Source organism: Jaculus jaculus, chromosome 10 (genome assembly GCF_020740685.1).
Source record: "Jaculus jaculus isolate mJacJac1 chromosome 10, mJacJac1.mat.Y.cur, whole genome shotgun sequence".
Classification (NCBI taxonomy): domain Eukaryota; kingdom Metazoa; phylum Chordata; class Mammalia; order Rodentia; family Dipodidae; genus Jaculus; species Jaculus jaculus.
In genome coordinates, this window is record NC_059111.1 from 64,872,131 (window position 1) to 64,894,802 (window position 22,672).

The following is a 22,672-nucleotide window of genomic DNA, read 5'->3' on the forward strand; positions in this document are numbered from 1 at the left end:
ATGTGAATGTACATACAGAAAGTTTTCCTTTAGAGACCCAGGGTGCACTGCTCATTGATATAGGGAAAAGAAATGAAGATAGTCAGGCAAAGGGGTGGTCATTGTTGTGAAGCTATAGGATAGGTTCTTTAGGGTAAAATATGCTTAGGTTTGGTGGCATCTTTGCTATAATATAATTAATTTGATAGAATTTTAAATTTAGATATAGCAAACTCCACTAATTTCTTTAATCTAATTTCACTTTGTCCCTCTATTCCTTTTCTTTTGCCCCTTTAGAACACCATGAATGTAAGCAAAGGTGGTTGTCTACAGGTAAGGAAGGATTAAATTAGTAAAGGACAGAATATATAGCATGCACCACAAGTCGGTATTTTGTATCCTATTTCTTACTTACTACTATTCAGTTTTTTTAAACATTTTTATTGACAACTTCCATAATTTTAGACAATAAACAATGATAATATTCTCATCTTCCCTACTTTCCCCTTCACAAATCCACTCTCCATCATATCCCCTCCCTATCTCAATTAGCCTTTCTTTTATTTTGTTGCCATCATCTTTTTTTCCTGTTATGAGTGTCCTGTGTAGGTAGCACCAGGCACTTCAAGGTCATGGATATATAGGCCATTGTGTTGGAAGACTGTACTGTAAGCAGTTTTACCCTTCCCTTGGCTGTTACATTCTTCTGCCACCTCCTCAGCAATGGACCCTGGCCCTTAGAGGGAGTGCTAGACATGTTTCAGTGCTGAGCACTCCTCTGTCACTTCTTAGCACTATGGTACCAGAGGTCACTGCCATCTGAAAAGAGAAGCTTCCTAGTCCACAAGTAAGAGTAGCATTGACATATGAGTATGAATATTAAGAAAAGTGCTTACTGGGCAGTATGGTGAGCATAATACATAGATTTAGGCAGACATTAGCAGGCATTATACCCCTAGGGCTCGGGACCTCCCCTGCCATAGGTTTTCAGTACTAGGCATGTATTCCTTCCCATGGAGCAGGTCTGCAGTACAATTAGTGAGCAGTTGGTTTTTCCCCACAACAGACATACCACTATTGCACCCATTGGCTCATTTGGTCTGGCTGATCATACTTTAGGCTTGCAGTGTCCACTGTTGTTTATCTTCATTGACTATTCCGAATTTTAATCTGGAGTTATTTGGGAGTCTAAATTACATAAGTAATTGTTTTAGAATTCTATAGCATTTATGCTAAATCTCTTCTGAGTAAAACTTGAAATAATCAAATAGAGCATGGGGAAACAAGTATTGAAAAAGTGGTCATTAAATAAACACATGTACATAAATAGGTCTTAGTATGTGATTCTCATGAGGCTTATGGAAAAAAAGGACAATCCAAAATTTCTCAACTGCCTTTTTCTCAACACTTACTTTTTGGTTAAAAATAAGGATTTTTTAATTGCATTTAATACTTTTGAAAGGTTATGCTAAATGTATGTATAATTTATAATTGAATATAAGGTAGAGAGTCTCCTTCACTCAGGTCATCCATGATACTGTAATTCAAGAAAAGAATATACGAAGACCATATCCACTATTTTAGAAAAAAAATTTATTATAAAAGGGGTCACATTTATTTGTACATAACCTAAAGACAAAACACAAGTCATACATGAATAACTTAAGTGGGTCTGAGCACTCAGTAGCCATCCACTAGAGATGAAGATCTTCCACAGGTCAAAATAACAAGGAAAATTACTTCTACTTCATTTACATAGTTGATGCTACTGAGATACTAACATTTTTCTCTATTATTTTAAAGACAATTCACAGTGTTTGGGTTAATTAATTAACTTCTTTAAATCTTTGGTAAACACAAGTACTAATGTGCAAAAGTGCTTAGCTGAAATTCCAATACAAACTGATACAACAAATAACTCATTGCTAACAGTTTTGTGTTATTAATAAATGCATGAGTCAAAGTCATGTCAACAAAGCCACAGTCTAGGACTTCTAAAGATAAAATCTGAAATCCAAAACAAATAATTGAGGCTTCTGTTGCCACAACCAAAAGCACCACAATACTAGGTCATCACAAGATTAAATAAATATGTGTCAAGGTCAACAGATAAACAGTTCTGGTTATTTTACAATGCAGAAAATGTTAGCTGTTTTTCTTACATTTCATCTTAAACATGAATTTGACACATGATTTTTTTCTATCTCATAAGCCCATTTCCTTACAAGAGTGAGTCTCACTTAAGGAAGCCATATCGCTTTGAAAGACACCAATTTTATCCTCTTCCTAATAACTTATCCATGAAAACAGACCATTTCTTGGATTAGTTTGTGGGGAATATAGAAAGATGCCTGCCTTCTGCTTCCCTTCCTTCCTTCCCTTCTCTCATTCCTTCTTTTCTAAGTAATCTGCATGAATGACTTGTTACCCTACAAATTACACCACAGTCCTGTGGAAGTACCATGTCTCTCACAGTTTTCATTCATTAGCTCAGAGTACCAGTGATTCTCAAATAAAAGCATTCTGGCATGAGTAGTTCTTATTTCTAGGATACTCATTTGAAACAATGCTAAATTTTAATGTTCCTGAACCATTTGACAATTGGAAATTTGAAAACAGACATTTAAATGCTGGAGTGTAGAGAATACAATTAAGCAATCAAAACACACTTTTTAAGCCTAGAAAATGGATGCTTTTGCATGATCACCACTTCAGTTCAGAGAACAGCCCTTCCTTCTGAACTAGGTTCTGAATCTTTCCCCAATACTGTCTTTTCCAGTTTACTGTTTACAAACACAGCAAGGTAAGATACTTTCAAGATGTCACTTTGGCCATTCTTCTCTTTCTCCAACCCCAACTTCCTGAGTTCAGCACATATTTAACTTACCCAATTCTAGCTAACCTGACAAACTTTCACTTGTGCGCAGTCTAGACAGGAAAACAGCATGATAAAGGAGCTGTTGACAGAAGAGGTTTCCTTCTGAAAGTCTTAGCTACAAATTTAAATAAAATATTTTGACCCATTTTTCCATCCTTTCATCTCAAGACCACATAAATATATACAATATGTACATTTATGCACATTTCTAATCATGTACTGTAAACTAAGCTTTAAACTTTTCATGGCAGGACACACTGATATCTTTACATTTAATATTCATTCAATATCAATCTATGTGGATGGCAACAACAGGTCTAAAACAGCAGCTGTTGAGACTACGGCACTCCTGCTTCCTCACCCCTGTGGATAAAGAGATGGAGAGTAGCTCACTTCTCTTGGGGGATTTGGAATAGTCATGCGTTGTTCTGCATGGCTATGGTAGGAGCAGGTCACCTATTAGCTTGCAGCCCTGTATTGCATTCTCCTGCACCACAGAACTGAGATCCATTCCTCATGGCGTCAATGCCTCTGTCGCTATCTTTTGCTTTTGCAGAAATGAGTTCACACACTAACACTCCAGAAGCAGCACTGCCGGAGACCCACTTTGATCCCATGAAATGTCCTGAGAGCCCTCCTCACACAGCCACTTTCTCCTTTGCCATGTTCTTGGGTTCCTTGCTCGGGATACACCAGTCGTCAGCCTCCGAACTCATCTGATAGTGTTTGAAGGCTGACTTGTTAAAGACGGGCAGTTTTTCCACAGATTCAGAAGATAGAGCCTAAAAGAAGGTGGGGGCAGGAAGGAGAACATCAGACCAAAGAAACTGTGTATAGTTGAACTTGGTTATTCAAAATACGCTCAGAGGTACATACTTAGTATTCAAGCACACTCATTGGATTGACTTGGTAGTAAGAGTGCACCAGAAGTCATGGTATGCTAACTACTTTTTAAAAAAGATTGAGAAAGCAATATTGTGTCCACCCACCCAATAGAATTATAAGTTAGGGGACAGAATTTGTTTTCAATATTTACATGTGACCTTTGGAGACCACTGATGTGACAGAGTTAAAAAGCAAAACAATTCTTCCCATGGAAAAACCCCTGTATCTCTGACAAAGGGAGAGACTTAATCTGATACTATTCATCTGTTGAAGAGCCCTTTCACAATAATTTGGAGACTTTTACCCATTTCAGAAATGACTACATTAACTATTTCAGACAGTCAAAGGCCATTTGGCATTTAATTCTCAAGTGCATAATGGAGGTCTGGAGGCTTAATGTTTTAGTTGTTAGTGTCTGTAAATATATTTTCAGTTGAAATAGTTGGCAAATGATTAACAGAATCAGGATAGTGATTTTGACAAACTGAGGCTTTGTCAGAAATAGAGGATAAAATCATGTACCAAGTTTTAAAGTTCAAACAGGAAATGCCTGGCACCCCACTGACAGCTTGTAAGCAGTCACACTTCCTGCGCTTCTAATAAGGGTAGCTTAAGGTCACGAATGTCTTGTTTTTTTTTTTTTTCTAAGTTAGAACATTATTAGCATATATTACATATGGTTAAGGAAAACAGAAATATAGCTACTCTCACAAATGCCAAGAGGAGTTGCCTGAAAGAAAATCCACATCAACATGTTGTCTCTCTGAAGCTTAATGTATTACCTGACTAACAATTTTGCTCTACTTAAGACAGGTAGTATGGCCCACCTTTCTGTTTGGGAAGCTACCATATTAAATGATACATGTAGCATACACCAAAACATAAAAAAGAATAACTGATTATTATTTATACCAATTTAGTTCAGGTAGTTTGGCATGGACCTTGGAACTCAGAGCTGTACAAGAAGAGGCTAGTGTTTTGGTTTTGTTTTTTTCAAGGTAGGGCTTTACTCTAGTCCAGGCTAACCTGGAATTTATTACGTAGTCTCAGAGTGGCCTCAAACTCATGGTCATGCTCCTACTTATCTCTCCCGAGTGCTGGGATTAAAGGAGTGTGCCACCATGCCCGGGAAGAAGATGCTATTGTTTTAAGCATATGGTTTTCTACTGAATTCAAAGGATACCTTTAAGTAGATGATAGCATCTGTTCCATAACCGGACATAGAGTAGAGATTCAGATCTCCTTGAAAATACTTGGCATAGAGACGAGAAATTGGCAAGCCGTAGCCAAAACCAGCCTGGGGGAAGAAGATCAGTTGTTGGTCAGAAGCAGAGATGATCATTGGGATATGAAATGTAGGAAGGACTTATGATCCTCACTGATACTGATGTTCAGAACCTAAATAAGTAACTCTGGCTTAAAATCTGTGGTTTTTCTGGCACTGTTGCACCATATTGGACTTTTCATTCTTTTTCATATTCCTTCTTCCTCATGTAACTAAATTGTTTGACTTTCCTAAATGTTTCTTTGTCATTCCTATTTTACATTTAGAACTAGGTGGCTGGGATAAATTCAGTCATCTTATTGGTCTCACCAGTGGAGCATTCCGGGAGTTGTCCATCACCGGCGTGGGGGCAGTGGAGTATGTGTAACTAAAGAGGCGGTCAGTAATCCTCAAGGGAACACCACCTCCTCGGTCTGAAATCTGAAACAAGCAAACAGAGCTACACATTAACAACAATGTGCACCTGTTCACATAAAAATATATCTCCTTCATTTAAAAGTCATGGCTTTGATCAATTGTCCATAGCAGAAAGTCATATTATTATTGGTCATTTTTAGTCTTTTCCAGCGAGAACAACAACAACCAAAACACAAAGATAATAGTTACCTTAATTGTAAGGTCTTCTTTTCCCAGAACGACAGTTGCCTCAATTGGTGTAAGGGAAGGACAATTTTCTTGGTGTTCAACTGTTGCCCTCATGGCATTCTAGAGAAAACAAAACCAGAGAAATTCAATGGCAGAAGAATGTGGGGCAATAAATTCCTCTTTTTTATGTTTAAAATAAAAGCAGCACAGAGGATAATTCAAAGTTTCTATTCTTTCAAGTGAGTGGTAAAACAGCTCTGTAAAAGAGCCATTTATGGATGTGCCATGTAGAATATATAATGAAAAATATTCATTTACCATGTAATATAGCTCCTGGGAGTAATGCCTAATGGAAAAACAATTCTGCTAGCTGTCAAGTTCTTATTTGTAAGCTTAATTTAAATGTAGAAATTGGTTTTTATAGTCCATTTCCTAGCTCTCTTTTTTTCCGACTTTCCATTACATTTTATATCCAAATACCAAAGACTATTACATAACAAATGAACAGTGAATCATTGAACCAATTTATTGGCTTTTATAAAATTTGCTGGGAAAAGGTTGTTACTATTTAAAAGGACAGTCAATAATTCTAAATTAAATTTCAATTTGCATTTGATGATTATCTTAACTTTTACTAGGGATGGAAAAAAAACTTCATGAGTTAAATCATTCAATTTAAAAATAAACTAAATCGATGAAAAAGTGACACTTGCTCTTTACTACAGAATAAGCTAAAATAAGTTTTCATCTGAGTGACTAAATGTTCTACACATAATATCTTGGGTTATTTAACTTATTTTCCTTTTGGATCACTTTAAAAATCCATGTAATATAAGATTTAAAGTTAAGTAAAAGAGATCAGATTTTTGTAGTTTAATCAGTATATAGTTTCAGTAATATTAGGATAAGTTAGGAAACAGTAAATTTTACTTTTTGTTTTCTGACTTCAATCCAGGATATCTTGGGAAGGACCACAATGTTTTAGATGTTTCCTATCTTGGTTTAAGTTCAGAGTTTTGGTACAAGACTAGAATCCATGAAAAGATTGTTTCTTAGCATCGGATTAGCCCAGACTAGGAACATCTGAGTCCTTAGAGCTACAGAATACAAATATCCAAATGCCTTCATGCTTTCCTAAAAATATTTATACTTATTTATTAAAGAAAGACAAAGAGAAAGAAGCAGACAGTGAGAGGGTATTGGCATGCCAGGGCCTCCTGACCGCAAACAAATTCCAGATGTATGTGCCATTTTGTGCATCTGGCTTTACATAGGTACTGGGGAATTGAACCCAGGCTATCAGGCTTTACAAGCAAACACCTTTAACTGCTAATCCATCTCTCCAGCCCTTGATGTTTCATCAAGTCCTGCAAATGATCCTAGTCCACACTGATCTGATCACTGTCCTACATGCTTGGCAAGTAAAATGTGGGAGCAAGTGCATATCCTTGGAATTGCAGTCTCAGGCCCCACCATAGACCTCCTGCCTCAGATTTTTTCATTTAAACACAATCACTCAGTGATTCATATGCATGTCAAACTAGCTTACAGAAGGAATTGACTGCCCTCTATGCATACTCTAGATTCTCAACGTGGACATTTGCCTACAGTGACGCTGGATGGACTTGATCCCCAGGATTTTGGAGCTTGACCAGCCTATGGGTGTGCCGGTCACCAGAACTCATTCACTAAACCAGTCACCCCATGATCTCTGCTAATGAATAAATGACCAGTCCTTCATGGACACCTGGAAAAATAATGAGCACATCTTCTCAGCTCTAAAGTATTGAGACATCATGAGTCATATTGTTTACCTTTAAATACATGCTGATGCTACAGTTAGTTGTGTGTACCTTTCAAATATGGGCTGTGTAGCTTTTCTACTTGGAGCAGAGAAGGACTATTAGGAGAAGGTATAAAGTTCTCTTGTTGCATTGTGGAATGACAAAAGTGTAAGCATTTAGAGACAGTAAGAAAGTAGCTGGGAGGTATCATACCTTGAACAGTTCAAAGAGCATATGATGGAGATGAGAAGGAACATATACAATATGAATTGGCTGGCCTGGAAATTTTCCTAGAAAAATCAAACACATTTACAGCTGAGAAACAAATACTATGCTGAAACAAACTTCCATAACTGTTTGATTTACTTTTATTTTTTATATTTATATATATATATTTTTTTGTTTTTCGAGCTAGGGTCTCACTCTGGTCCAGGCTGACCTGGAATTAACTCTGTAGTCTCAAGGTGGCCTTGAACTCACGGTGATCCTCCTACCTCTGCCTCCCGAGTGCTAGGATTAAAGGCGTGAGCCACCACGCCCGGCTTTGATTTACTTTTAAACATGACTGAAATAATCCCTATGTTCCTCACCTGGAAGTTCTGACCTAGAACTTTCTAAATAGCAAAGACAAATGGCCTATTTTCAAATGCTGTTCTGGTTTTTACCTAGTATTTTATGATATAAATTTTTGCATTTCTTTACAAATGTATCAAGTTGAATGAAGTGTGAAATTATAGTATGCATTAGGTTACACAGATTGTTCTACTTTTATCATAGTTGTAGTAGGCAATTTCTGTGTTAAAATTATATGAATTTTAAGATAGAAGAAATTATTGCTGATAGTGTGTAACACTGAAACTAAGTTAGCTATGATTTTCATATTTTAAATGCATATTTAAATAACATCCGACTATATATTATCAAAACATTAAATCTTAGATATTAAATATGTTTAAACTTCACCAACAGGCTAAAGAAAACAGAGAAACAAAAATACCATTATGCTATTTAGAATAAGAATATTCCTTAATGTTCCAGGCCTTGGCCAAGTTTGAATCAGAGAACACAAGGTCTTGCCTTTATTAGACAGTTCAAGTAGCCCACTTATAAATATTATCCAATGCTTCTTACACTTAGCAATACTTTAAATTATTTGTGCTCCTACTTTTATTTTAGCATTCATGTAAATTTTCGTGTTCCCAGTTTATGAGGTAGTGTACTCTTATTTGCTTAATTGCTCTCTCTCTCTCTCTCTCTCTCTCTGTGTGTGTGTGTGTGTGTGTGTGTGTGTGTGTGTGTGTGTGTGTATTTGTGCCCAGAGAACAACCTCAAGTGTCATTCCTCAGGTACTGTACCGCTTCTCAAAGAAATAATTTCTTTTAAAGTTTTTATGTATCTGCACGTGTGGGGAATGTGAATGGGCATACCAGGGCCTTTGCAAATACAAATGAATATCTGACACTTATGCCACTTTTTGTGTATGGCTCACATGGTCACCTTGGGAACTAAACCCAGGCTGGTAGGCTTTGAAAGCAAGCACCTTTAACATGAGCTATATTCCTAGACTCCTGTATACATTTTTTGAGGCAGGGTTTCCTCAGTGGCCTAGAATATGTCAAGTAAGCTAGCTGAGCTGGACAGCAGGCCCCAGAGCTTTGGAGGTCTCTGCCTCTGTGGCGCTGGGATCACAAGTGTGCTTCACTGCAACATATTAAAAAAAATCGTTTCTAACCCTTTACTGACTGAGTTATTTCTGCAGCATATCTACTGTTAATCTGAACAACTCCTAATCTTGTTAGGAGCAAAAATTATTCCTACGTAAATATTATTGGAAACAATGTCTACTGAGCATAGAAAATATAAAGTTATTTGACTTAAGTATAATGCTTTGCTTTGAGAAGCAACTGTGTTCTAGAACACAAGGGAATAGGATAAAAATTGTGCCTCACATTCATTATGTAATCATTTTAGTGTGAAAAGACCTTGTCTCATCAGCCTAGAGGCTTTTAAAGTATGCCCTGTTTCCAAACAGTGGTCTATCATTATAGAATAATTTTTTACTGAGGTAAGAACATATAACAGGATAAACTCTTACATGTAAAATACAGTTTTGTGAACTATATGTAGTATGTATCTTTGAGTTTATTCTTCTTGCATAACTGAAACTGGATACCTATTGAAAACCAGCTCCCCATTTCCCCTTGCCAAGCACTATTTAAGTTCTTCTTCTGTCACTATGACATTTTGAATATCTAATATGAGTGGAATCACTCAATATTTGTCCTGTGTCTATTTCATTTCTTATAGGACAATTTATAAAATATTTGAAAACTTTTTATTTATTTTTATGAGATATTTTTGTTCCTGGGTTTTATAAGAAAACTCTTTAGAAGACTCTCTTCAGCGATAAACTGTTCTTCCTACATTAGATCTCCTTATCTTTTTCTATTTTTGTTTCTTTTGGGGTGCAGGGATGGAGATGGATGATCATGTAGCCCAGGCTGGCCTGGAGCTTGCCCTGCACCAAGGCTTTAGTCTCCTGATCCTCCTGCCTCATCTCCTAAGTGCTGAGATTACAGGCTTATCTAACAACTGAATGTATAGTAAACAATGTTTCCTGATCTTGGAATGTAGGTCCTTTGTTCAATCCCTTCTTCCTTATGGGTTATTATGAGTTATTATTAGAAACTGAATGTGCACAATTGGCACTTTCCTGCTGACACAGTTATAGAGAACCTTGGCTTCAAAGAAGAAAAAACACACTTCTTTGTACAAATTCCAGGCAAATTCAACAGAAAAAAAGTAATGTGGAAGATGATTTGTATTATATTTTCAAAACACAATTATATAAGGAGAACACTGAGATTTCCATAGGTTCAAATATATCTTACATACGACTTACCATTTACTTGTGTGAGCTTTAATTCTGGAGATGTTAAATAATACTGGTCACAGAGCATCTTCGAACACTCAAAAGCATCTGAATAGAAATTTTTCATAACAATAAAATGAATTTGTGCCACATACAGTTCTCAAGGGATCTTCAAAGTTCATCTTACCCTTAATCTAAAGTATTTACTAGAATATTGGTTTAGGTGCACAGAAAAGTGTTTTTTAATATTTTATTAAAGCATATTTTATTGAAGTTGTGTCAATAGACATATGTACACTTATGAGATGAAATACAATATATAAGAGGCATCTAAGCTTCTTGTGCTTAAATTTTTTATAATATATATAAATGTTTATACCCCTGACATTCAAAAGCCAAGGACTTTGATGGCATTATTTCTAAACTATAAACAGAACACTATGAACACAAATTAATTCACAGTCCCCTCCATTGTAGATATGCCAACAATGTACTATACATTTTCAATAAGAGAAATGCAAAAGTCAAAACAATTACCTTGCACCACTGCTACCACGTCACAGTTTGGATCAATGCTTCCAATGTGACTTGAGTTTCCTGTCTTTGAGTCACTGAATATGAGAACTGTTGGAAAATAAAGACAAAGGCCTGTTACAAAAATCAAAACAGTAAATAGAGTTACCATTGAGCAAGACTGTGACCTCAAATGATGGAATATGCACTTAGTGTGACTTCTATTCTACCCCATGTCTCCAGACCAGACCATGATCATGAGCTGCTCACTTACTGTGCTGGTTCATCAACATCCGAGTAGAAATACGGTTCATATAAAAACGGTCCAAAAAATACTGGAGATTTTGATTGGTATTTGGGTCCACTGTACAGGTGTCTTTATACTCAATGATTCCTTGAGCCATCGTTGGGACCACATTATGATGTCTGTTTCGAACTTTGATGAGTGTGTCTACAAAGCTAAGCCACACCACTTACAGTTAGTGACAGCTAAGGACATTTCACCCACACTTCTTCCACAGGTTCCTCAACAACTTCCTTTTAATTTTTCAGTACCAGTCTAAGCATATCAAATGATAAAATACCAGAGTGAAGATTCAGTAGGACTCTTACCACACATTCTTTTATGGTCATAAAGCAGATGGTTTCATAAATATGATTTGTTTCCAGGTTACATGTTAAACTACTCACTCTATGACTGCTATGTTCATTATGGGTATTTATTAAGTTTGCTCTCAAAAACCAAAGATGACTCTAGAAGGCCACTGTGGAAAAACCCTTGAAATTTCTTTTCAGATTTAAGAAAGATTACTATTTAACTAGTTAGAAACTGTTACTCTGAAAGAAAATGGATATTCTCCAATAACCCTTAAATCTATTAATATTATACAACAGTAAATTCTTCTGTAAATCTGATTATTGAACTAAATTTATAATAAAAAGGGAATTCCTTGGAAAGGAAAAACTCTCAAGCCCTCTCCATTACTCATACCAGCACCAGTTTTCAGTTCCATATTTCTTTATTTGTGGAGACTGAGCAAGTTGAAATTTCTCACTTGCAAGGGGTGGTGGTGATTTATTACCAAGGGTTGGAACACCTTTAATTTGGAATTTAAAAGGACCTAAGGAGTATGTCTGGAAATAGTCAAACTTTTAAATATTTATTATAGAACTTACTCTGATAAAACTTTCTGGTCTTCTGGGCTTTTCTCATGGAATTCCACCAAATCCATCAGGCTTTGGATATACCTGTTCAGAGAGAAGACCTGGAGTTAACAGTCAGAAATAAATGGCTAAAAATAAAAAAGCTTTTGAATTATTTGAAAAGATAAAGTAAACATTATTTTTAAAATTAAAGCTTTTCTTCAGAACACTTGGAAAATAATGGGAAAAATTGTAAAAGCTACCATTTACAGCCCTCTACTTCATGACCATTATGTTTGGCGAATGTTTTCATTTCTTATGGCAAAACACACAGAAACAACCTTTAAAAAAAGGCTTTTTTTAAAAATTCTTTTTACATGCCTCTATAGGAGGGTAAAAGTCTTGTGATGGTAAGTACTCCCGATTGGAACTGTACGGTGAGGATAACAGTACCATGTTTCTTTAATCAGTGAACACAACTGCTCAGTCAGTGGGTTTGAATAAGTCTATTTTTCTCCAGGCATTGTACTCTTGCTTTTAAAATGTAATTATAGTAACTGACACTGAGTGCTGGTCATATGATTGGTGCTATTTTCAGTGTGTTTTTTTCTTTGTTAAGGAATTATTTCATTTAATTTTACTCAAATATCCCTTTGAGGTGTATACTTTATTCTCTTTAGTAACAGGTGGGGTAATTTCGAAAATTCTTGCTAAAGATTCTACAACCAGAGAGAGGCAGGTTTGTACCCAGCTAATTTTGTTAGTCGTTGTAAAGAAACAAATAGACACTCCCTAAATTGTAGTCATCTGAATTTTTTTCCAGGAAATAGATTTCTTTTGTGAAACCAACTTCCTTCTTTTATAATGTAAAGTTAAAATTAAAATATGTTGATTGTTTTTAAAATCTTCTCCCAAAGTCCAATGGTGCCATACATGGTGGAACACACATGTAATCCCAACATTTGGGAGGTAAAAAGGCAGGAGGATCAGGAGTTCAAGTTCACCCTTGGCTAATATGGAGTTCAGGCCAGGCTAGACTATAGGAGACCCTATCACAAAATAAATAAATAAATATAAAAAAATAAACAAAAAAGTAAATTGTAAAGGAATGTACAATTTTAGAACAAAAAGTCTACTTGCAGCTTTATAACTGTTCTAATGATAACTTACTCTAAATTAATAGAAAAATTCTTTATAACTTCAAAGAGTATATTTTTGTTCAGGCTACCTGTTATCCAAGTATGATAATATTATGGTATGAGCAGGCATACTCAGACGACTCTCTTAAAACTAGAGACTTCAAAACTGTTCACTACTCACCAGCTTCTCACCAACTGCACAGAAGAAGTATTTACTAATCTGTCAGGAAGGATATCAATTTCCTTCAGGATATTGGCCAGCCTCACAGGCAATTCTTGTCGCAGAAATGAAAAAGAAGTTCTTTCACAAGCATTGTCTGAACCTATAATAAATGATATTCATTCTTAAAATAAAAGCTATAAGAGTGATATTTTTGAAAATAAATAGCTATCAAAGATTGAGGACCCATAAAATTATAGCTCATTCTCAGTGGGGTTACTGTTTATAGATAATTCATAAACAGGTATTCTCATTGTCTTTTCTTTTGTTTTTCTTCTTTGAAAAGTGATCACTGTAAGAGAATTATTGTTCTTTGGTTTTGAGAATGTGTTCTGAGTACATGAGAACATCCCACAGTTCTGATGAAGAGTGCAGTCAATCAGCACGTGTCAACAACCCAAGCTCCTTTAATGAGCCTGGACGTGAACACTTGCGGAGAGGACAAGGGGGTCGAGTGGGAGTTCTGAGGTCTCTGGACCAGCCATAAACAACTTGACTGGCTTTATTGAATCTTTCCCTATGACATTGGTGCAGAAAGTATGGAAATATTTCCAGCAATAACCGAAATTCATGGAAAACAATAGTTATAAAAACAATCTTTAGAGATAGCTACTCTGTGCAAGGGGGAGGGTAGTTAAGGGACAAAAGCTGTCAGTTTGGAGTAACTTTATATGGCAACAGGCATTGCCTCTAAGAGGTACCATGCTGCGAAGAAGGGGGAAAGATTCTAGCTCACTGTCAGATGCGACTGAAAACAAAGACTATTTGCACTCAGAAGTCTAGGAAACAGAAGAAACCATCCAGTAACAGCAGTATAGCAGGTGGCTGACCCTTGTCCAGGCACATAACTATGAGAAGGTAGTCACACCAAGAAAACTCAAGTCGCGCGGACATTGAGACTCCTGGGTTTGGCTGCCCAAGTGGATGGCAGTTGTTTTTCTCCTCGAGCCCATCCCTTCCTGCCCTGGTCCTCCCCAGTCCTAGCGTGTCCTCCTGGATCCTATGTCCCCTCTCACCAAAGTCCAGCAGCTGTTTCATGGACAGCGGGGATGGGCTGTAGCGCGAGAAAAGTTCGACCTCTCTGGGGACCAGGCCTGCGCCGCTCAGCGAGCTGGCGCTGCGCATCACGAGGCGGGCCGCCTTCATCCTGATGCCCACCGGAACCTGGCAGGGGCTGGCACCGACCGGAGCGAAGAGGGCTGCGGGCGCAGATGGGGGTCGAGCTGGGAGCAGCAGGTGCGCTAAAAGATGGGGTCCCGGGTGCTCTAGGGTAGAGAAGCCGGGTGACCAGTTTCAGATGCCGTGTGTTGACTTTCGAGTCCTCCCGGCCCGCCGCCTTTTATCTGTCTCTCCGCCCTCTCCCCGTGGGACACAGACGCGTCCTGAACTTGGGCCAAGGCCAATCAGCCCTGGGAAAGAACTTTGGGCCCCGCCCCCTGGCCGCTGTCAGGTCAGCTGAGTGCCGGGTACTGTGACCACGGGGTGGCCTGGCACTGGTGCCCGGCCCGTGAGGGGCACCGGGTGGGAAGGAGGCCAGCGGGGAGGAAGCTGTAGTGGACATGTGGGGCAGCGTGGGCTCGAGACCGGCCTCTTGGAACAGAGCCCCGGTGGCTGTGGGGTAGAAGGCCGCCCAGACACGTCCTTGTTTACAATGCCTACGCTGTCTCAATGTCATACATTCCTGACCCAAAACTGCTTCCAAGAATCAAGGTTCTCGAAAATTGCATTGGTGCTTGTCAGAGCGGGACTTTTACAGTAGCCAATCAGCCGCGTACTAAAGTATGGGCTTCCCTGCCATTGGACAGAGGAAGGGATGAACACCCTATGGACTACCCCCCTCCCCGCCCACGTTTTTGTACAGGAAACAGAGCTCGCAGGAACTTGATGTTCCTTTTGCTTTGCGTTTAGGAACTACTCGAGTGAATTTATCTTCTCCCTAACCCCGGGGTGAAAACAACCATTTAATTCGTTTTTTCTCCCCTAACCCTTTCTGTTAGATTTATCTCTGTTAATTAAAAGCAAAATAAAAAGGGGGAATGGTTTGCCAGTTTGACTCATTTTGTTTACTTTGCATCAGATTAGTACATTTTCTGTGCCTAAGGCACTTGAGTTTTCCTGAAATGTCCTGTATAAATTACCTGCCGCAAAAGGTCTTCCTTGATGGCTCCTGTCTCCTCCTTCATCCTAATATAGCCCTTGCCACTCCGGCATTAGGCTAATTGTATTTATTTAGTATCCATCCCTGCCAGAGCTGTGTCTGGCACACTTTATTCCAGGCCTATTCTATGTCTATTCAATATCTGTAGTTAATGGCAGTTGTTGAAACATGTTGCGTGTCATGGTACTCTCATCCTAACCTCTTTCCCTGTTCAGTGCAAGTTCTGCACCCTCTAAGCTACAGGGTGAAGAAACAGTATTTGGGAATCTTATTGATGACTTGGATGTAAATGGAATGAAATGGGAAACTGATGAAGTATTGAGATAATGGTTTGTTATAAAAGAAGCCTTTGGGTTTCTCTTTCACGTGTGATAAGCAGAATGGGGTATCCTAAGGTCATGGGAACTCCAGGATGGACTCTCACTCTTTGCATTCTTCCCCTAGGAAATCTCATCCAGTCACAATCCAGCTTCCAACTCTAATGTAAACTCTCCACTGATGATCAGACTCCCATAGTAAACTGCTTACTTCACTTCTCCACATGGATGTGTAATACATCAGCATCCTCTCCTCAAATCCACCCCCATTACTAGGAAATTGAGCTAGCAAAAGAAAAGCCTATGGTGCTTGTGTGATCTATTAGCTTTCCTCCTGTCTCCTACTCTGTCTATCCATTGCCTGTAAATATTTGTGACTTCCCTTTAGATCCAAATATTTTGCTCAGATCCATGAGATATAGCTCCTTGAGGACATTCAACACTGGTAACCTTCAGTATGAGGGTGAGATGTGGGTATTTTTTAAAATTTTTTTGTTGTTGTTCATTTTTATTTATTGAGAGTGACAGAGAGAGAGAGGGAGAGAGAGGTAGAGAGAGAGAGAGAATGGGCACGCCAGGGCTTCTAGCCACTGCAAACGAACTCCAGATGTGTGCACCCCCTTGTGCAACTGGCTAACGTGGGTCCTGGGGAATCGAGCCTCGAACCGGGGTCCTTAGGCTTCACAGGCAAGCGCTTAACCGCTAAGCCATCTCTCCAGCCCTATTTTTTAAATTAAGGATAATCCTGGAAAGACTCACAGGAGATCCTAGGAAATTCACTTGCATTTGAAAAAAAAAAAAGTACAGCAAGCAATAAAACAAAGCAAAACATGAAAACTGAATAAAATTGCAAGCACAACCAGTTGGAGGAACAGGAGAAATTTTCAAAATTTCCAGAGATTTTGGTATCACCACAATGCACATGTTTTAGTCTTGGGCCTCCTGTATTTAATATTTGCAAAGCTCAATGAAGTGAAGAAATACATCCAAGAAGCTAAAGATGAAATTAAGACTCTCTCAGATGAAACAAGTAAACTAATGTTAAAAATCTCCTTTCTTCCTTGATTATATCCTAAGAACAGAATAAATATGCATTAGAATATTATCATGTCATGTATGAGATCAGGAGTAAGCAAAATTTTATACTGCAAGGGATTATATTCTAATCTGCAGAAAAAAAAATGAAAGTGTGACTTAGGAAGCAAGTACCATTTTTCTTAAGTCTATTGAATGCTTAGTCTTATTTACCCCATGATAGTGTGGGGTGACTAAATATCAAGTGGTGTCATATGATATTCACAGGGATGACTAAATGTCAAGTGAGGTCACCAAAATTTTGTTGCTTGTCATCCCATCCAACAATATTTACCGGGTTACCCTCACAGTACACTGCATTCTTCTATGTCATCCCTGTAAGATGGGAACTGTTGTTATAATTGGCAACACTGATGGTAGCTGAGCTGGAATGGTCAGGCAGGGCTTTTACCCAGTTGGCAAATGTGGCACATATTACTCTGATTAGACAGTGCCATGGGAAGAGAGTGACACTTCTATTCTCAGGTTGACCACAGATCTGGGAAGCAATCCAATTGTGACAAAGGTGAAACAAAAAGATCATTTGTAAGTCATTAGCATAGACCAATTCACCTATTCATTTGAGTAAAGCAAACTATGAGGAGTCTATTACAAGACTTCATGATGGGGAGTGGTAATGCTAACATGCAGACCATGTTGGACACAGAGCTCTTCTGAAAACACCCGATTCTTGTCAACTTCAAGTGTACATTCACCTGCATTAAATAACTGCTTGGGAAAATCTAATGATATAAGATTGCTGGTAGTGATTTTAGAATACAAATCCTACTTTGGCTAGAAGATGGAGGATGGGCAGCACATTGATAAAATTCATCAGAACCCTTAAAGAGAAGCCTATTCATTTTCCCTATGCTAGGAAAATATTCTAAGGAAGCAATTAAGAATACATATAACAGGAGATCTGAAGCCATGATGTCAAGATTAAAAGATAATCATTATAAATAAAAGAAAGGGGGAAATGGATCTAAATGGAAAAGAAAGTAACATTAAGTTAAAAGCCAGGTGTGGTGGCTCATGCATTTAGCCCCAGCACTTGAGAGGCTGAGATAGGAGCATCACCATAAGTTCAAGGCAAGCCTGGCTTACAGAGTGAGTTCTATATCAGCTTAGATTAGAGTGAGACTCTGCCTTAAGAAAACAAACAAAAATAAATTTTAAAAAGATAATGAGAAAATTGGAGAAAATATTTACAAAATATGTAACAGGCAAATGATTTATTTAAGAAATGGTTGTTTCCATAGGTTTGGAGTCGATGGGAGGGGAATAAAAGAAACAGTTTTATATGTAAAAGCTCTGGATGAAAAACCTTAGGCTAAAGACATTTTTTAGTAGTTCTCTGGTGGCCTAAGCCTGTGCTGTGGGGAGGAAATGATGTCATTAATAAAAACTGCACAATTGAAAGTGAGGAGGAAGAGATAGGTCTGCTAGAAGAGAAGCTCAATGCTGAGTTTGTTTGGGGACATGTTAGTTAATGTGAAACTTTGTGAGAGTCATGACTAATGACCAGCAGAGGGAAGATGAGAATTTAAAGAATATCAGGCCACTACTGAGAACTAAGGACAGACAGGTTGCTGGCTTCTTCACACAAGGCTCGCTATTCAGCCATCAGGTGTATCTCAATGTCTTTCCTTGTACAGTTGTTGATTACTGGAACTGCCTTTTGTTTCATTCTTGCCTGCCTTGACTTATCAAAGAAAGAATCTTTCTATGGCAACATCACAGAAGACCCAATTCATTCTTCAGTTTTGCCCTTGTGGCTCCAATGTTATCAGAAAAATAAAGGGAATCCTGAAGTTCCTAATTTTTTTTGTAGAAAGATAAGAAGAATTTTTCATCTTCTAAATTCTTTTTGTTCCCTCAAGAATTTTGTTGATTAAATTTGATGTTTGTCTTTATGAATTAAGGAAAGGTGAGCAAAGAAAATAAAAAATTAATTTAAGAATAATAATTAGTGCATAATAGGCAGATGAAATCATGCTCAAACTAATTAGGGATTAAGAAAAGAAAAACTAAGCTCATAAGACATCCCTGTTCAGCCACCAGATTGTGGACAAGCCTTCAGGAAATGAGCACTCTCAATGTTAATGTGAGTTAAAAAAATGGTAGCTTTTTTGAAGGCAGACTTTAGAGAAACTTTAATGGTAGTTATCCTATACCTTAGCCCATCAACTTCTAAAACCTATTCTGTGATTTTGCCAACAGAAACCATAAGAGTTATATGAGATTGCCCATTATCTACAAGAATAAAAAAATGGGAAAGCAACTTGCCTACCAAACTAACATATTACCCAGCTGACCGAGTGAATGAAGTCTTTGAGACAGTCTTGGAGGTCTGCCACTCAAATATGGTTTCAAGGAAAAGCTTGCTGTTAGTTGCAAAGAATGCAGTATGCTAAAAGCCCTCAGCCATAGCACTGTTGGATGCTCACAACATTTGCACAAAAGCCAAAGAATCCCAGGTGATGGATAAGCATCAAGAAGGACTGTCCATTTTTCCTGAAGGTAGGGCTCTTCAGGTGGCAATCCTTTCTTCCAGAGATCTATCCTGGGCTGGCCAATGTTTGTTAGATATGTATCCAGACCAGAATCTGTACAGTTTAATTCTGTTTTCCACAGCTCTTTTCTCAGGTAGTGTGCACACACCATAGTTAGAAAACTATCTGTGTGCTCTGCTTCCTCCCCAAAGGGAAGAGGAGATCAGGATGCATTTTACAGACTTCCCAGTGCCTACCCTCCCAGTGAGAACTGGACCAAACATTTCCCAATATATGAATCCCACACTGGACAGAGATAGAGGTTATTTCTCTGCTCCAAATTAGGTAGGTGGGATTTATGGACCAAGCCATCAGCATTTTAGAATAATCCCACCCTGGGATAGATGGGATTAGAGCTATCATGATGAGGAAGACCAGGATTAAGCCTTTGCCATTTCCCTTGCTAAGGTAAATGTAGCATAATAGAGATTCTTGGTGGAAATTGTGAAGGTGCTACTCTTATTTTAGGATTCTGTTTCCATTATATCTTTTATCATATCTTCATTCATATGCATTCATCTAGAGAAACTTGATAGTCTCATAAAGGTGAATGCAGACCTAACCATTCCTAGGTAGAAGTAGAAGTTCTTATGCTGGCATAGTGTTTACACTGGTATAGAGTAAGTGGAAGGAACATAAATTAGTACAGCCATCATAGAAAGAGTAGAGTGGTTTCCTGAAAAATTCAAGTATAAATCTTCATCAGTATGTAGGGATAGCTTCACTTCCATGTTCATTGATGCACTTTTAATACATATATATATATATATATATATATATATATATATATATATTTGAGAGAGAGAGAATGGGCATGCTAGGGCCTCTAGCCACTGCAAATGCACTCCAGATGTATGCAGTGCTATGTGCATCTGGCTTACATGGGCTCTAGAGAGTTGAACCTGAGTCTTTGGGCTCCACAGTCAACTACCTTAACTGCTAAGACATCTCACCAGCTATGTTGCACTTTTTGTAAGAGCCAAGACATGGAAACCCTTGTCTATCAAATGGTTAATGGATAAAGCAAATATGGTACACCTGCACAATAAATGCCATTCAACTTTAAAGAGGAAATAAATTCTGTCATTTACGGTAACATTAATGAACCCAGAGGACAATATGTTAAGTAAAATAAACCAGGCATAGAACACAAATAATGCATGATCCCACTTGCATATGGAATCTGAAAAAGTTGAATTCATCAAAACCAGAGACTAAAATGATGGTTTCCAGAAGCTGAGGGATGGAAGAACTGAGAAGATAAAAGTGGTTAAAGAATACAAAAATTCAGTTAGCATGACTAAAAACAAGACACAAGAAAATAAGTAGAACAAGACCTAACAAGTTCTCTTGTACATCATGGTGGCTATAGTTAATGTCATGTGTTACATGTATAAGTATATGACTAATAAGTAAGTGTAGATTTTGTGTTCTCAGTACAAAAAAATATATGTGAGGGTCTCTCTCTATATATGTGCATATAATATATATATTAACTATACAATATATTGATATTGTAATTAATATATTAATTAATTAAATCACTATATATATATGTATATATATTCCATTTAGCCATTTCAAAGCATCATGCAAATACCATAAATGAATAAAGTTTTTTTGTCAGTTAAAGAATTTGAAAAGTAACCAACGTTGGTTTTCAACATTAAAAAAAACAAAAACATAATGGCTTGATGATATCATACTATTGTTCCTCCCAGGGTCCTTCCTCCCAAAGCCTCTTCCTGCACTCTTGCCTTTGTTTCTGAAGAGATGGGTGCATGGAGACTGATACTATCCATATTGATAAATTTAGAAAATCATCTTTTAAATTTTGTTTACTGTAAGCAGCACATTGCAGAATGTGTAGCTAGTGTGGTCAATGTTCATTTAAAAGACAGAAAAATATATACGTTAGTATGAATTGATCCAAACACACAAAGAGTCTTGGAAAGAACTACAGCAAATACTCCCTGGCAGATCAGGTGTGTGTGGTAGGAAAGATCCTCACATCTTAGACCTCCACATCATAATCCCTACTGTGCCTGGCTCAGGGCTTGGTACACTAAAGCTAGTGTTAGTTCTTGACCAAATGAGCAATATGTGAGAAACACTGGTCTGAGGAAAGTTATTTCCAGTCCCTTACTTGCCCTGGGATTTTTCTCAAGGTATTATGGGATGTGATGAAACAATAGTGAGGTGAAGCCACTGAGCACCTGACTTCTGATTTCATTAATGTGTCACTGCCTGCTTCAGTGGACTTCTGCTATTGTGCTTTGCCATAGGGCACAGGGGTGGGGAGAAGGGAAGGACCAATTCTAGAAACTAATGCAGCACAGTGAGCAATGGTGCTCTAGCTATGTGGCATTGTGGCTCATTGGCAATGAGTTTGGAGGCAGAGCAGGGTTTCAACAGGTCAAACAGCCCTAGGCAACTTCAGTGTCAATGATCCCACTGCCTGTCTTCATGGCTCTTGAAATACTTCAGTCCCAGTAATTGTGCATTTCTGCTGCCTGTTTCCATTGGCTCATGGAGGATGTATTAGCGTGAATATGTTCCCTAATAAATTCATGTTGAAGATTAATCCCTAATGTGATTTTAAGAGGTGGAGACTCTGAGGAGTTATGTCACAAAATCTCTGTCCTTCTGAATATTTACTCATAAAAGGCTGGAGGGAACTAGCTTGGTTCCTTTTTGTTGAGAATTTTATTATATGACTCTATTGCATATTGATCATATTCTTTGGGTTATATTCTTTTAAAAATATTTTTAAATATTATTTATTTATGACAGAAATAGGCAGGAAAAGAGAGTGGATAAGCATTCCAGGGCCTCCAGCAGCTGCAAACAAACTCCAGAAATATGTGCTCCTTGTGCATCTGGCTTATGTGGGTCCTGGGGAATCAAAGCTGGGTCCTTTGGCTTTGCAAACAAGCACCTTAACCACTAAGTCATCTCTCCAGCCCTCACTGGGTTATACTTTTATGTTCCCTTTCCCAGCTCCCATTCCCTTGAGGGCCTCCTCAGCAGGGTTATCAATGTTCACTTTGGGGTCACTCAGTTGCTGTGGGGTGTAGGGGAACAATGACTTAGAATATAGCTTCCCAACCTATGACTCTTTACACTCCTTCTGCCCCCTCTTTTTTTTTTAATTTTTAAAAATTTATTTATTTGAGAGCGACAGACACAGAGAGAAAGACAGATAGAGGGAGAGAGAGAGAATGGGCGCGCCAGGGCTTCCAGCCTCTGCAAACGAACTCCAGACGCGTTCGCCCCCTTGTGCAT

The 22,672-nt window shown here is 38.0% G+C and overlaps 1 protein-coding gene across 1 annotated transcript; it reads right to left on the reverse strand.

Moving 5' to 3' along the window:
* Positions 1-1,555: 1,555 nt before the first annotated feature.
* Pdk4 (pyruvate dehydrogenase kinase 4) lies at positions 1,556-14,920 on the reverse strand. The gene is made up of 11 exons (XM_004656206.2): positions 14,300-14,920; positions 13,245-13,386; positions 11,958-12,029; positions 11,056-11,240; positions 10,806-10,892; positions 10,299-10,376; positions 7,610-7,686; positions 5,634-5,732; positions 5,337-5,447; positions 4,926-5,039; positions 1,556-3,639 (listed from the first exon to the last, which is right to left on the reverse strand). Exons 1-11 carry the CDS (start codon positions 14,427-14,429, stop codon positions 3,496-3,498), a joined length of 1,239 nt encoding a protein of 412 aa, XP_004656263.1. The 5' UTR covers positions 14,430-14,920; the 3' UTR covers positions 1,556-3,495.
* Between the last annotated feature and the right edge of the window lie 7,752 nt (positions 14,921-22,672).